The sequence below is a fragment of the Diadema antillarum genome, unplaced genomic scaffold (assembly GCF_040938485.1).
Source record: "Diadema antillarum isolate AM-2024a unplaced genomic scaffold, OU_Dant_1.0 seq00001189_RagTag, whole genome shotgun sequence".
NCBI lineage: Eukaryota > Metazoa > Echinodermata > Echinoidea > Diadematoida > Diadematidae > Diadema > Diadema antillarum.
In genome coordinates this window covers 1361940-1378842 of record NW_027271987.1, presented here as the reverse complement: position 1 = coordinate 1378842, position 16903 = coordinate 1361940, and the positions used below count along the sequence as shown (strand labels likewise).

The window sequence follows — 16903 nt, the reverse complement described above, 5'->3', positions numbered from 1 at the left end:
CATGACTAATATTTTTGACCCATCATGACTGCGGTTATACCATGGACCTATGGTTATACCACCATGCACCACGTTTGACACGTTTTCATACCTCCCCCCCCCCCCCCCACACACACACACACATCACATACACACACTCACACATCTCCATGCACATACAATATAGGCCTACACACACACACACACACACACACACACACACACACACACACTCATACACATACATTATTTTTATATATAAAACGTGGATTTGTATATAAACAAGGTAACCCCTCTGCTTCACACTCCTCCGCTCCACGCTCCCTCGCCTCGGTGTAACTTGCACGTTTACAGGTTGAACTTCCTCCTCTATCTAGATCACACGTGACAGCCTCATCACGCGTACCCAGTACCACTGTACACAAAACTCCACCACCGTTCATGCGACCCTCGCTCAGTCAACCATGACTGACTGATATGCAGACGACGGGAGTCTCACGATATCAACTGGCACATAATACACTGGTCGTCATATCCACATAATACGTCGTGCAGATTATCACGGACAACCGCTTGTGGTAGATGATAACGGCACACTGTTAATCGCATAATACGCTCGTTTGTACCTCCTTGTCCAGCTATCATCTGACCAAACCATCCCCGATCTCTCTCCTCGCTCGTCTATTTTTCAGGTCACGCGAGCATTGGGTGGACATGGAGCTAGAGTCGACGAATACAACGGAGGAAGCCACAGGTTGCCCCAGTCCCACGGCGGTGACCACCGGACAAGAAGTGGGAGCGCCAATGCTAGAGGCGGAAACTCCGACACAACAAACCGAAAGCATGGACGGGACAGCTCCCGCGAAGGACACACCTATTGTCGAAGAGGAGTCCAAATCGGTGAGTTCGTAGGCTGACATTGCATACTATGTGTGGTGTGCCCTATTCACGCAATTTAGATAATCATGTCATAGGATGGCATGATTTACAAAATTTCCTTTCCGCTCCGTCGTCTGTACTAAAAATAGTTGCCAATCCAAAATATCGTATTGGCCTGTGGAGGGGCACTGTGAGTGAGGGTGGACGAGACACTGGACATTCCATAGGAAATCCCCGGTTCGAATCCCGTCAAATGCCTCCCTTCGAGACGTTTTTACCCACTCTGTCCCTCTCGACCCAGGCGTATTCAAACGGGTACCTGTCGGCGCTTCTTAGGTATCAATCCTTAGTGGCAGGACGTACGTACCCTCTGGTAGAGCAGTGACAACACTGAGCCGAATAAGCTATCTTGAATAAAGAAGACCATACTATTATCATTATTTGTTTTCATTACAAGTTATATCATGCATTAGTAAATTCTTACAATCATTTCCCATATTTCCCTTCTAGTTCCAATCCCCTTTCATGCCGTTGGTCAGCGAGATGAACTGTAATACATCTGTGTGGTATAGGCCTATCTGTCTTGTGACCCGGTTTGATTAAATACTGGTTGGCACATATATTTTTATGATAAAAATTTGATATCAACGCGCCAAATTTATGGGCTGCTTACAAAAGCCGTTCAGCCTATGATGGCACTGAACCGTGTGGTTTCATGCTGTGGAGATTTCTCTTAAGTGAGGGACAATACATAAAGATGCGGTATAGTTTGGGATCGTGGTGCAAACAGGTCACTCGCTGCATGGTGCGTTGTGATAGTGGTAGCTCACAGACCAGGGAGGTGGACTTCCCACCTCCCTGCAAAGACGGAAGGAGAAAACGCACTGAATGAAAATCTAAAAAGTTCAAAGTACAAGACGCACATGTCTCAAACAGCAGTTAGGATTGAGCAACGGCTTGTTCATCTGGATCTGGACTGAATACATGTATGCTAACAAAAAAAAAGGAAAAATAAAAAGATTCTGTGCAGATTTATCACGTAGCACGGTTCACACAGGCTAAGCTGCTCTACATTTGTGCAGGACTTTGTTGTAAAACAGCTTTTGCTGAACTTTTTATCCTGAATAAATATATTTTAACAAACAAACAAACAAACATTTCCATTTCTCGCTCTTATGATTATATTCGTCATTATTTTGAAGAAGAAGTGATTTCATTCATTATCGTCCACACGACAGCGCTTATTACATAATTATCATGTTATTGGTCAATTATTGGCCATCTTTATCTTTGTTGCATATGCCATGGCTCGAGAAAAATCTGTCTTTCCAGTGACCCATCAGATTGACCGTTTCCAATGAAAATTCTGACGCATGATCTGGCGAGTTTTCTCTAGTTTGCATATTGATAATCTGTCTGCAACAGATGTGGGTATGATTGTAAAGGGTGTCTATCCCTTCAATCACCTTTGGTAAACTGTATATGAATTATATGTGATGTAAATACAATTTTTGACATGGTGGGAGAGAGAGGGGCTTAATTTGAAAGCACGTGATGTGGCTAATAAGCGTGTATCAATGGTAGATATCGTCTTTATAATGTATGGGACGACGAACGTGATTTGAAGGCCTCTCGTATTTGGCATACACCATCGGGTCCGACCTCGCATAGAAATAATAAAATGTACGCACCGAGGGCTTGTAAATGGTTAATATGATTATTGCTGGTTAAGAGGGAAGTCCAAGGCCCTATCACAGCGGGTATAGACATTTTTATTTTACTGTTTTACCTTGTCCTCTCTCGGCGACCACAAACTCTATCAGCAATTATTCCGCTATCATCCCTCGGTCACGTCGTTGGTGACTTTTTAAAAAGAAGAACGATACTTGAGACAGACAATGTCGAAAGAAAGGGCAGGAAACAAAGCCGATTTTAAACCCACGTGCGAGATTGAAGGTCGTAATTTCATGATGTGCAAGTCGAAAATGATTCAGTTTGACTTGTCAATATACGACGTTTTCAAGAGATCCAATGTCATTATCTATGTTTTCATTCTATTTGACACTGTGCTTCAGAATTTATCTTGTATTTGAAGGTGTTGAAGTCCACAATTAAACTGATATTAAACATGGTACTATAGTCCTTTGCAGTAGGTAGATCGAAGAGACATTATTTACATTAAATGTATTTATGTCAATAGAACGTCAGAAACAGAGGCCATCGCTTTATCTCCATTTTATAGCCTAGTTTGTCTTCAGACAGGCTGTACGTATAGACCCATCTGCTGAAATGCATGTTATGTGTTGCCAGACGTTTAAGGTTTGCCCTCTTTTTAAAAATCATGGTGAACAGCCCGATATAGTTTCTGATCCTTAAGCTTGAAAACAACAAACCACCATGACGTTGAAAACAGTACAAGTGTTGATGGCGCCGATCTGGGGGAATTAAATAATGATGATTTGCTATCGTTTTTTATTTGTGTGCTAGATAGTTGGTATGATATGAGTCAACAGCCGTTGACATTGTCGATTCTGTTGTAGATCCATGGTCGAATTAAACGGTGCAGCAAATGTGTATGATAAAGGAACTTTTATCTTTCGCTGTTCGATGCTTGTTGGGTGAAAGCGGTCTATGTTTTCTTCGTGTCCCTCATACAGAGCAATGAACTCGAATTACAAGATGCCACTTGCAAATACTTTTTACAGGTATTGAGCAGACAAATTTGAAAAGCAAAATCCAGTCTTTGCCAGTGTAGTCTTAAGACAGCCAGTTGTAACTCAACAAATAGTTTAATTCAACAAATAGTTTAATTCATATAGCTCGCCAAAGTGTTTCTGATAGATTATCTCCAAAATTTGTGTTTTTTTATTGACTGGTAAAACTAAGTTATGGAGGTTTATCTGTTATGTGCTGACCAAGATTCAATGTCAGTCAAATATTATCATTGTTATCAGCTTTCATTTTATGGTATATAATAGTCTACAAATCAAAGTTTACGGAAGGTTTTATAGTAGTCACTTGATAGTGCACGTTTTCTTTATTCATTCATTTATCTATTTATTTATTTGTTTATTTATTCATTTATTTATTTTTATAAATCCTTTGCTTTAGTGAAAGCGCAACAGTGGAGAAAGCATGACAGTTAATGACGCTAATTAATGACATTGATCAGTAAGGAATAAAGGCGTTCCTCCATAATCTCTCTGGACATGTCATCACTATGCATGTATCCCACAGCCTTGACACTGGACACGAAGACTGTGGTGACCGTTCACATGGTATATTTATCATTATTCTCATCGCAGTACGTTTTATCACAGTCAGTTCCCGAGTTCAAATCCCGTCAAGTATCCATTATGCCCCTCTCGAGACGGGTACAAATACATATAGGTATATACTATTATGGCAATGCTATAGGGTAATTACACTGGCAGGCCATTTGGTAGAGGATAGAGTGACAACACTGAAGAGGCTATAACCTGGATAAAGGAGACCATATCAATGTTGTAAAAATAGTTATTATTAGTATCATCTATACATTACAGAATAGTACTGAAATAATTATTGAGTACAGCTCACTGGGGGTTGATTGCGCAAATAGTGGGACATTATGTATAAGTTACTGAAACTTACAAAACTGTCACTGCAATCCTTGCGTAAGTCAAGATGGTATACAAGAGCAAGGAGGTATATTAAACTCTCTCGTGCAAGGTATAATAGTGGGAATTACCTCTCCATTATGCAAACATCGAGTTCTGCACGGGCGCATGTGTGGAATTCTGATCCGATTTTGTTTTCTCTCCCGGGTTCCTCTGCACTATACGGAGTAGTCCTCCCCACTTCTGTGACAGCGCTCAACGCGCGCTCTCATCAAAACCTTTTTCATCTCCTCAATGTTGTGATGTCATATTTACCACTTTGCTCTTTGTTTCGCTAAGAAGTTAGTACACTTATTCACCATGTTTCATTTGATGATACAGTCATTTATTTTAAAGAAACCATAACCCCCTTTCAACGTAGGCCTATAGTAATATAATAGAGTGATGTTTACAGCGGTTCTTTGCGAAGAGATCACGTGAGGTTCAGCATGGTTTGTACAAAGTGCATTGTAAAGTAGAGTAAAGAACGTCTTAAAGTTCAATCGAGCGTTTACTTTCACAACGATAATGGACTTTTGTTGGACCTCACGTCGACCGTTAACAGTTAGCCATGAACTTGAATGGCGTTTGACCAACCGTTAATCCGTGCCGAGGGATTAAAAATTAACGAGTCCAAGTTTGGGTATTGTTGTGTAAACCTTTTGTTCAGGGCTTAACCTTCCCCAAGTTTACCCGTTGATAGAAAGCTTGCATCAGTATAGGCCCCTTATGTAAGGTCAAAAGTTCAGAGCATGAATTTAACTTCCCTGCGTTGCAAACAGTATGTCGTGTGTTATTTCAATTCAAACCTTCTCTATAGATATTAATTTCTTTATTCTCTTCTTTTATGTCCGGAAATTTTTGCCTGAAACCTGCTCTCAAATGAGATTCTATATGAGATTAAGATGTGTCATTATCAAGAATTTCTTGACATGAAATCGGATTCAATTCAATTCAAAGTTTATTTCATTTTTCAACAAAAACATATGTTTCACTTCATTTAGTAACAGAAAATAAGGTAAGTAGAACATAGTGAAATAAAAAGACTACAACAATTGAAGACCTATAGTAATCATACATTGTATTGCAAGAAAGAAACAGAAGTGATCAAAGTGAAATACATGTATACCGTTGTTTTAAATGCGAAAAATGGAGGGACCCACTAAAAAGACAGAGCTTGTAGTATGTGGGTCCCTCATGTCTAAGATCTATAGTAAAGCTTTATATTCAACTAACTAATTCTTGATTAGAGTTCTAATATCGCTGGAAAATACGTATAGTTACACTTTAATCTAAACTGGAAGAATGTAAAGTTAAAAGAACATATAAAAAGACCCAAACCGCCAACTTACTGCTACTTTGGAAATCAATCTAGACCAATATACTTAATTGCCCTCATTTTTTTAAAATACAATATCTCAATGAAGCGTTATCAAAAGGGACAACAGCCGCTATAGTACGCATACGGTAAATATTTGCCATGTGTCTCTGTAATTCCATAAAAGAGCTATTGTAACTCCATGGTAATTATTAGCATTTTAAGGTTTCACCGTGTAAAACAAACATTACCATCAGTATAAAAAGTGCGCTTCATAGAACACAAGTCATGGATCAATGTGCGAACGTGAACACAAAACTTGTCACGTGACGTGGACTTACTAATCAGGTCTGTCCGACAATTCAACTCAGTTATGAGATAGGGGATGATATTCATTTTGTTAGCAATCTCTGTATAGCTTGCACGGTTATCGCGCTGCTATGATAGCCGTGGTTTGCCATCGCGTAATTTTCCAAATTTGGGACAAACGAGAGAGAAGGGTGGGGTATATGGGAGGGGGGGGGGGGGTAGGGGTGGAACGTTTCACAGCACATTGGCGCAGGTCTATAATGCCGGACTGGTATACCTGCCAGTAGGCCTACTGGCTCTTATGACATACTCGTACGTAACACATAGTCATGAACATGAGTTTTCTGTACTTCGAGGCAAATTTATTTGAGACCAAAGTAATCTTTCAATAAACTGTAGGCCCTATTGGGTGCAACCAATGAAGGTACTAAGACGAGCACGTATCTCCCTGTTATAACTATCTGCCACAAATTAAGGAACGCTTCTACATGCCTATCCTTGGCGGATTTAGACAAAACTTGATCAGACACGGTGCGTCTATAAAAGCGGTTAAAATCACAGAGATTCTTGTCTGAAGTATGGATAGGCCTCAAAGCAGTGCTGGGTAGATCAAGATATGCCGATTTCACGTGTGTTTTCGTTGGTACATTTCGCCTTGTGACATCTGGCGTAGATATTAAGACCCTGCACTGAGCGGGCAGTCCAGGTGGTTTACAGACTTGATGCACAGGTGTTGGTGTGTCGGTGCGAATCTCATACACAAAGTGACTCTCATGGACTGGTTAACACCCCAGGAGGCGCAGTTTTGTGGAGTTTGCATGCGCCCGTCCAAATTCCACCAATTTCATACAATTTCATGAAGCAAACTTGTGCATCATGTTTCATGAAATGGGAGCCTGATGACAGCGACTCAATGTCAAGCAATACATTAGTCATGCATTCAGTGAAAAAAAAACTGGAAAATCTGCCGATAGCATGACGAAAGACATGCTTAGCTGAAGAACTTTGTTAGAAGAATTTAGCCGACACATGAATCAGTTTTACTTGACATACGGTGTAGGAAGCATTGGTTTGAAATAATGTGGACACTTCAGTTTGTGCGTATTTCCATGTGTTGTGCCGACGATGGAGGAACCTCTCCCGGAGCAGAAGATAAGACATTTTGACAAAGAAAACCTAATTTGCATATCAGTTTCATGTACAAGTTGAAGTACCATACGAGACGGATGTGGTTTCCACGGAAACATACTATATGGTGCATGTGTCTGTGTTACCGTTCGCGAGTTTCTTGAAATCTATTCGAGAAAAAATATTGTCCATAGTCCTGTTTGTAAGAATTTCGTCAGAAAAGTAAATATTTCGCTGAACAGGATACGACCACCAAGTACTGTACATATCTCTCGTGTGTGTGTGTTTTTTATGGTTACATTGTGTTCAAATGATATTGTAAAGTCATGGTTTTACAATTTCATTGAGCACTCGGCACCCAATCAATATTATTGTTGCGGATGTCTACGCTTTACGATAACTCATTCTTCGTCGTCCCAGACGGCGGGAATTCGATGGATGTTTACAGTTTCCAACACCTTGTCCTAAAACGAGATATAATTATCCGAGGAACTGGATCAGGACCGATTTACCATGATCTGGATATGAGAACATATCATTAAGTGTTTACTAACTTATGATATATCAGTCTTTTCGCTATATCTTTGGAGGGGTCAATTGTGTTTAGGTCCTCTTGCAAGCGGCGTAATTCGAACTGCTGTCAGTAATGTGTGCCAATACCCGGGGCCAATGCACCGCGCGATCGACAACTTAAAAACAGTGTACATCTCCATTGCACGCATCGACCTGAAACTATGTGTACCTTCAGCACAAAGGACGACACAGAAAATCGTCTCAAATAATCGTCTTTGTCATTGTTCAGCCTTCTGTCCAACCATGAAGCTGCCCAGTCCAACTGTCTTATACTGTATACAAGGCCTCCGGCAGGGACTTTAATGCGCTTTGTATATACTGTCCCTTTCTTTCCACCCTTCAGTGTCATGCTCTGTATCACATCACGTGATCAATGCGAAGAAATGCAGCGAGTCCTTGAACAGTTCTAAGTCTGTACGGACTGTATAATCAGGGAGGTGAATCTCCCTATATAGTATAATATACATGGGACATACAATTATGAATTTATGGCACTGATCTCTGTAGTAGTCCAATGAGGTATCACACACATCACATAAACCCGTTGCGTGGACTACATGAATCTCTTCTTACCTTGTCAGACGTTTTGCCAAATCAAGGAAGTATCATGCAAGGCAACATCCGGAGAGAGGGGACGGAGGGGGGGGGGGGTGGTCTGATCCGGAAAAATGTGCATAAAGTAATGATTTGGCAACGTTGTCGAGAATCTTTGTTTGCTTTCAAATATGCAAGGACATTCTGCGTTGTAATCAACTGTTATGTTTGTCAGTTATACGTCGCGCAAACATTGTGTATCACTTCCTTTGTAGGAAACTTTGCCTCTAATAACTAGACAACTTGCCCGATCGTCGCCAAACATACTAACAAAATAATGCATGTATACACATCGTGTTTGCAAGTTCCAAAATACAAGTTTAACTCGTGCATCGAACCGCTCATGATCACCCGGTAGGTTTTCAGTTACCGATATCAACAATGAAATGTTACACCTGTAAATCTGACTACTGACCTTAAACATACAAGGATTGTGCGGGTACTCGTAGCCAGTGAATTTGTTTCGTTACAGATCTTTTTATTATTCATTTATTTGTCAATTTCCCGATTGGCATATTCAGGGTGCATGGGGGCGGTATATTGCCCGCGTCATTGCTTTCTTGACACTCGTAACGGCGGAGATTTTTTTTTTTCATGCGCCGTTGAGGTCGCACAAAACACAACAAGACGTCATTATGCATGCTGTGTAGGCCTAAAAGGCGCATAGAACTACTGTACATCAGCCATGACACAACACATTTTGTAAGGTGGTTTGTGGTCTCAATACAATGGGACAGCCAAGGAGAAAGAAAGATCCAGGATTTTTTTTTTCGTTACTGCAAATACTAAGGGGTGGAGTTAGATTACATACAGAGGACATTGCAGAGAGGCAACCGACCAAGTCGGCTCCAACTGGTACGAGCGTCTATATAGAACGGGAAGTGTTGCGAGAAATAGACACGGGAATGAATGCCTCCTTGCATATTATATCCTTGCATATATATATTGTTGCCATTTCATATCACTGTGGTTAGTCACCTCGTATCAAATCTTGCAAACTCCTTTGCCGTTCGCCTATCCAGTGTCGGATCCAGAGGGGGCGCCCTCTTTATTTTCATTAAAACAAAAGAAATAAAATGGGGGGGGGGGGGAATGGGGTACGTGCACCCACCTGTAATTTTGCAAAGGCGCCTCCCCTTCACGGAATTCCCGGATCCACCCCTGCCTACCTACCACCGGCTGACATACCATAGAATCCTGTGTAGGATAACCCGTAGGAGTAATATGGGTCTTCTGCATGCCCCCCCCCCCCCCCCCCCAAAAAAAAAGGGGGGAGGAAAGAAAATAATGAGAATCATGAGAATAAATAGACAGTTAGATAGATAGATAGATAGATAAATAAATAAATGAATAAATGTATGAATAGATAAATGAATGAATGAATAAATAAATGAATAAAAATAGAAATAAATATATAAATAACAAAATGAATGCCTGATGTGTAAAATGATGAAACATCGTCTTCAGCATTGAATCGAAACCTAAAATAAGAAGACATATGATGAGATCCTTAGACTTTTCCTACAGCCAAGCAGGTCGACGGAGTAGTCGGAAGACATTGATAATTAGCTTTTCCCTTCCTCCTTGCTTTACATTCTTCCAGTACATACAATCACAAGTTATATGTCATGAGTAGCATCATTTGTCCTTTTGTGTCACCGCCCCCCCCCCCCCCCCTTGGTTCTCTCAGCGCCAATCAACGTTCACCAATAAATTTGTTCGTCTCTTTCTCTCCATCTCACGAAAGCATCCTCCTCATGGCTCAAAATGTTATGGTGCTAATAGACCTATTCGATCTGGGCGATGTTTTGCTAATGTCTATTTCAGCCATATAGGGGGGCCTAAGTATGTCATATGATAATGATGATAATAATGATAATGATAATAACAATAATGATGGTAATAATGATAATAACTGAATCCATTATTTTGGTCCCATAACGGAGAAAGCACGATCCCTCCATCCATGTTTTATTCTGGGTGTTTGGAGTAGCAATGCATCTGATGATGAATGTAGACTTCGTGTCGGATTGTATTTGGGAATCGAGTCACGTATAGGTAAACGGGAGGGGGGGAATAAACTGAATGATGTACTAATAACAAAATCGTAAAAACACCTTTTTTTTTCCCTACAGGCACCCAATTTAAAGAACGGAGAATTGATGATATTGAATCGAACTTTTTAGTGAAGGTTAACCGGGCTGCAGAATTTTGCAACCTCGTGCAACATCTTTCTTTGGACGATTACAAAACGACGAATTCAAAATGTCTAACAATGTCTATTACTGAGTAATTTGTTATGCACTGACATAGACACTGACAATGCCCCAGACTCATTGACTTTGTATAAGCCATTGAAATCATCTTTTCTTTTTATTTTGGAAGCCCCCTTGTATGACCAACATAAATTATAGTGTTTTAAACCCGAATAGGTATACAAATGCAGTCCCCGATGGCTCGAGGACGGTGGATCTATACAGTGAAGCTCTAAACTTGTGAGCGCTTCTGATGTCTTCAGGCAGACTGTGGTCATAGAGACTCCAACCCCAAGCACCTTCTGGGGGTGTTTCATCAACGTTTGTCAGCGCTGACAACTGTCAGCGCTGACCAATTTCAGCAAAATCCTTGGTTTTGATTGGCTGAGATGCTCTGGTCACTGACTGTTACTATGGTGATTCAAGTTGTCAGCGCTGACAAACGTTGATGAAACACCCCCCTGATCTGGAGATTCTCCCGCCTGAAACTCTTAGCAAACGGGAGACTCCAACTTTATGTGCGCGAAGTGCGAAGTTCCTTGTGGCCGGGGTCCAGCTCTAGGGTTCCAGATGCTATCTCATGCTATCTAAGGCTTATTATTCAACATAAGATGACACTAAGTAAGAAACCATTTCAAGCGGGAGAAATTAAATCTCAAGCGGGAGAGCAGGAGATTTTGCAAAAATGGGCTTTCGGCGGGAGATCTCCTGTCGAAAGCGGGAGAGTTGGAGTCTCTGTGGTCATTGTAAATGCATTCGTCGTTGCCGACGTCCTCTCCTCCTTTTCCTCTTCCAACTCCTTCGCTGTCATCTTTGTCTTCTGTGTTTGTCATCACCTTCTCCATTTTCTACGTCTTTTAATTTTTCATTGTCATCATCATCGTCATCATCATTATCATCATCGTCATCGTCTTCCTCCTCTTTTGTCTTCTTATTTGATGGAGTTTCGTCTTCGTATTGATGTAGCATTAATGATATATTTCGAACTAGTAATGCAGGTACATGTCAATGTACTTGCACAAACATAATAATTATTATATAGAGACAAACCCATGTACTCTTCTAAAGACATAGGTGCTCAAGTGAAGAAAATGCAGTGTAATGTGATCCGTATCTTGATATTATAGCAACGCGGATAGATGACAACTATGTGTATTACAGTATGTATTCACAATTACCTGAAATGTTTTTTGTTGTTGTTTTAGTAAGACAAATTTCCTTAACGATTTCTCCCTCTCTCTTACTTTCATTCAAATCTTTACAGATTGTGTACCAGGTCAAGACGGTATCGGCGATCACGACTACGTCGACGCAAACACCAGTTTTCACGCTCACAAACGAGGAGGGGAAGACGAAGTTCGAACCCACCGCCGTCGTCAGCGACCGCGTTACGATATCGACGACGTCGCAAGATGAGCCCGTATGCAGAATCTGCCATGACACCGAAGACGACAAAGGTACGGGCCGAACGTTTTTCGTTACCTCAACCCTCTCACAACTGGTTTCTTATATGACCACTGGCATCACTGCGCGTTTCATTTGTCGTTGATCACCCTAAATTCTTCAAGCTTTCTGGTGCATGTTTTTGTAGTGTCCATAGGTGCCAATTCGAGTGAAGTTCATGAATACTGGATCTTACATTCTATGTGTTGTTTTCGTGATATTCTTTTCCGTATCATTAGTTTCACACGTCCAGTAGCATACGTCCATAGTCACGTGATCAAGACTTAAAGGTCGCATTGATACTGTCTGATATCAAAATACATGTACTGCCCATAACATGCTAATACCTCGTGCAATATGACAATGTATTCATGTATACATTATATCACATTACATCGCATTACATGACATTAAATTATTTATGGACATTCTCTCAGCTCAGTGCACTCCCGTAAACAAGTTGGTCAGAAGATTCATCCAAAAGGTTAATTGCATAAACGCACGTGCCTCACATGTCACGCGAGACACAGATAAATGTTTATACTCGCGCTTCCTGTTGTCAGGTCGCAAGAAACTGGTATCTCCCTGCGGCTGCACCGGATCGGCAGAGTTCACACACAAACGGTGTCTCCAGAAGTGGACCAATGTGAAAGGGGCCACCTCATGTGAGATATGCAAACAGACGTACAAGCCCAAGTACATGCGCTTTCGTCAGAAGCTGTTGGTGAGTGTATTTTCAGCATGTGAATCCGCACAAGATAATCATTCGTTATCACTTTTGCCGATGTCCTTGTTTACGCGGGAAATCTGTTTCTGCCACAATGTGCACGATCCTGCCAACTTTTCCCCTCGTTTAGGGCCACATTGATGGATGCAGACCTGTATGTGATAGGAACTGTGCCATGAACTCTCTCAAGGTTGCACTTCAAAATCAGTACTTACGCCGCTTCATGTTGGCTTTGGGCCCTTGTTTGTTCATATATTAGATTCTCATAGTTGCATCATGCTCATTGTAGAACCCCTGTAATGTCAGCTTGCCCTGTTAACCCAATTTTACCTGAACCCGGGCGGGCAGTGCCCTGCACTTTCACAATATGTCCTCGAATTTTGCGAGAGGCTGAACCAGCCCGCACGAAGACCTCTTGGTGTATTTCTGGGAACGGGGGAATGACCCATAAGAGGAAACCTCACCAAATCAACTTGTTGTCAGACCCATTGTCGTCCCTTTCACATGTAATCTGAACCCAAGTCTATTTTGTGCGATTAGATCACGGATTTCAGATAGTTTTCGAGCCATATGCGGGTAAACTTGCATGATTCCCGAGCAAAATATATACAATACATTAATTCCTTCTCCTTTGAGTACTTTTTTTTTAAAATTCAGAAGCAAAACCGTTCATATTTCCAGTGCCCTTTGTCTGACCTGAATTCAGCAGAAATTAATGAATTTACAGTCACATTGTGAAGGGAATGAAATTGTTTCTTTCATGTTTAAAATATTGACTTAAACGTAAACGTAAACCTAATCAATAACAACTGCATCTAAGAGATAGGTGGGTAAACTCAGGAGTAATGAATACTTATGTTTACGATGAAATTATACTTCGTGCAATTACATCCATATCCTAATACACCAGCTCTCTTTCCTGATGTAATTTCATGTACTGGATGTTTTACCAGCAAATATTTTCAAATGCATCCCTACCGTGTAATTAAACATTAATATTCCGAAGAAGCAAGACAGTACCAATCAACCCACCCTTGTGTGTTTTAAGTAACAAACAAAAACAGCAAAACGATGGTATCTCGTGCAAGTGCAATGTAGTGCAAAGTCGTGTATAACCTTGGTAGACGTATTCGGTTCTGTGTGGTTAATCAATCACGTTTTATGTCCGGAATTACAAAGAATTCCTCGGCGTGGCAAAAATCATAAAGGGATGGTATAGTTTGGGTTCAGCTGGGGATTCAGGTTTTAACTTTGTGCAAGATTATTAGAAACCACTATCAGAGCATACAATTCTGAGAGGAATTAAAAACATATTTAATGAAAATCGGCTTTGAAATGGCTGAGATATCCAAAAACAAGAAAAAACAATGTGGTCCTAATAAAAGGTTGGTATCACCTTTAATTAAGACCTCTTTTTTTTAAAATATCGCAGTCATTAAAAAAAAACCCACGGTTTTCATCCTCTCAGAATTGCATATCTTCAGTATTTTATGTGAATGGTTTCTAGTCATCAAGTCAAAAAGTTGAAATCTGAATCTCCATCTCAACCAAAACTGTAGTTAAGCACCCCATTGAGAAGAGAGAGAAAAAAAAAGGTGCGTTCTATAGAAAATTGTTCCTTCTTTGAATTTTGTGTCCTAGATTATTTCTGGGTTTTTTAGTTATCGAGACAAGGTGTCTTTAAGCAACCGTCTCAGCAACGAGGTTTTCGAAGGCCGACCTCATAAAATGATAGATATTCATTTCTCTCTTTAATCATTCTGTTTGAAGTCTTTGGGGTCATATTCAGTGCATGGGTAATGACAAGTCAAACAGCGGAAATCATTTACGACTGAACGCCTGAACAAGAATTAAAAAATGAGGCAAAGACGAAAATGAATGGAAATCAAAAACTGACGAACCAAATCAAGGTTATTCAGTCCTACACAATCATTGCAATAGAAGAGGAAAATATTTTAGCAAGAAAAACAAAATACCTGAAATAAAAAATAAAAAGAGAAAATTCAAACACTTGAAAACTAAGCAGTTCTCCTCAGATACACCAGGAATTTGTTTCCTGCCTTTATGATACCTGTAACTTCTATAGTATTTCAAAATTAGAATATCTATAAAATTCGCACAAATGTTTATCATCTCTCCTATTCTAATAGACACGTCAGGTGATGTGCATGGGTAGCGCAGCATCGCTCCCCCTCCTCATCGTCATCATCGTCGGTTTCTTTCTCCTGGGCGAGCAGTTGAGCATGGGTTCCTACGGAGACGACGACAAGGCCAGTGGCGACGCAGCGGGCGACATGAACGAGGATGGCTCTAGCGTGAGTAAGATCATGGTGTCGGTGTGCATGATCGCCACGGCCACGTTCGGCATCTTCCTCCTCTGTTGCTTCTCCGTCTGGGCGGCCAAGGCACAGCCCCAGCACGTCGACGGCTTCGACCGCGGTCCCTTCCTCAGGCGCGAGCAGGACGTCGAGCACGGGCGCGATGGCGGCTCTCCCCAGCAGAGGGTTCCCGTACCGCTCTTCTTCTTCTAGTGCCAAACTCGCGGAGATTGAAAATGGAAACATTCCCAACAATTCCATTTTGACTCTATAATTTGAAAGTATTTTGTTGTTGTTTTTTACCACATGTCTTTCCTGTGTGTGAGCAGACTATGCTATTTAGTACCTCGGACAAGGCTTCGCCCAAGCGAGCAAGGACAGTGTCTATCGAGAGTATCTGGGCTAAATACGCCACTCTTCCTGCTGCGGGAAGTTTGTACTGCTTCTCAAGCGGTGATAACCATATAGCATGTGTGAACGGAATAGACACTCCCGCTATGACTGTTGCACTCTTTGATGGCAGATTATTAAGTGTTGAAGGTGAAACCCTTTGGAAAGAAACCAATCAGAATGTTGAGAACGAACCCAACTCTATGTGCGGAGGAGAGTGGAATTCGACGGTACGTGTTCTGTACCTGACGTTTCTTGTATAGGAAGACATTTCTTGCAGTGAGCAATACATTCGTTAACACGTTATCTGTGAAACCTGAATTGCAACGTGCAGGTCTAAAACATTGTGTTTGCCCAAGAGATAGGACCATCCAGCGAATGAGCCCCACTCTGGATCCAGGTCCCGCTATTCTGGGGACTGGTTCTGGTTTTGTACCTTGAGGCAAGATATTAGACCTGAAAAGAAAACAGCAGCGAAAATTATCTCCACTGCCTACGTCTACCACCTGACTTCGTCTTTCTTCCAGTGCTTCGTGACATGACTGTGTGTGCGAGGCTGTGACATATCTGGCTGTGTCGCTCCTTATTGGCAATACGCGCAGAGTCTTTCGCACACAGAAATAACCCGGATATTCATTGCGTTATATGAAGAGTCACTGCTCTACAAACTTATATTCATATATGAATGAATCTCAGCTGTTTGATATCAAATTTTGTGGAACAAAGAAATGGACGTGTCGTCGCTGCCAAATACGATTAAAAATGTTCCTAAGATTCCTTGTGTATTTAACACGCTTGTATCATAAACATTGCACATTGTTTCTTCCTTTAACAATAATGATGTAAAGCATTATAGGGTTAGTAATACTTCCCAAATTATCAAACGATCAACTAATCTACATGTATGGCAATTTTCATCTCTTCTAATGTCTTCCTGCTTTGTAATTCATTATGATAATGATATACCATCGCGGAAGTCCTACGGTAGTGGGAACTTGCCTTTCTTTTAAAATTCACACTGAAAATCCCCGAGGCCGACCAAAACTCGAATCCGTTGGTCTTGTGAGTACGATCATGAAAACGATAATACGCTGTCAGTTGTGATTATCTTTATGGCACTTTAGGTCCCTAAAACAGGTACCGATCGAATTGTTCGTGTTTGCAACGCTTCCCTTTTTATGAACAAGAAGAAGAAAAAAGTCTTCCAGCAATTTAGTGCGATATCGGATATTTCATTTTCCATAAAGCTTCCACCATTGTTTCCACCCTATCATGAAATCTAGAAAGAAATCTTGAGTTGTCAAACGTCATCCACGACGCTTCTGCGTATTAACTGTCAGTCGTTCTCCTTA

The 16903-nt window shown here is 41.0% G+C and overlaps 1 protein-coding gene across 1 annotated transcript; it reads left to right on the top strand.

The window, feature by feature from the left end:
* The first annotated feature begins 540 nt into the window (after positions 1-540).
* Positions 541-15374, top strand: LOC139744572 (uncharacterized). Its single transcript, XM_071655005.1, has 4 exons — positions 541-879; positions 11938-12130; positions 12680-12840; positions 14994-15374. Exons 1-4 carry the CDS (start codon positions 694-696, stop codon positions 15372-15374), a joined length of 921 nt encoding a protein of 306 aa, XP_071511106.1. The 5' UTR covers positions 541-693.
* The last annotated feature ends 1529 nt before the right edge of the window (positions 15375-16903 follow it).

What these genes read in the sequence shown, in the direction of transcription:
- LOC139744572 (XM_071655005.1), top strand. Translation starts at nt 694, where the DNA reads ATGGAGCTAGAGTCGACGAATACAACGGAGGAAGCCACAGGTTGCCCC. An exon ending in TCGAAGAGGAGTCCAAATCG is followed by an intron (nt 880 to 11,937) that starts GTGAGTTCGTAG and finishes AAATCTTTACAG; the next exon opens with ATTGTGTACCAGGTCAAGAC. An exon ending in GCTTTCGTCAGAAGCTGTTG is followed by an intron (nt 12,841 to 14,993) that starts GTGAGTGTATTT and finishes CTATTCTAATAG; the next exon opens with ACACGTCAGGTGATGTGCAT.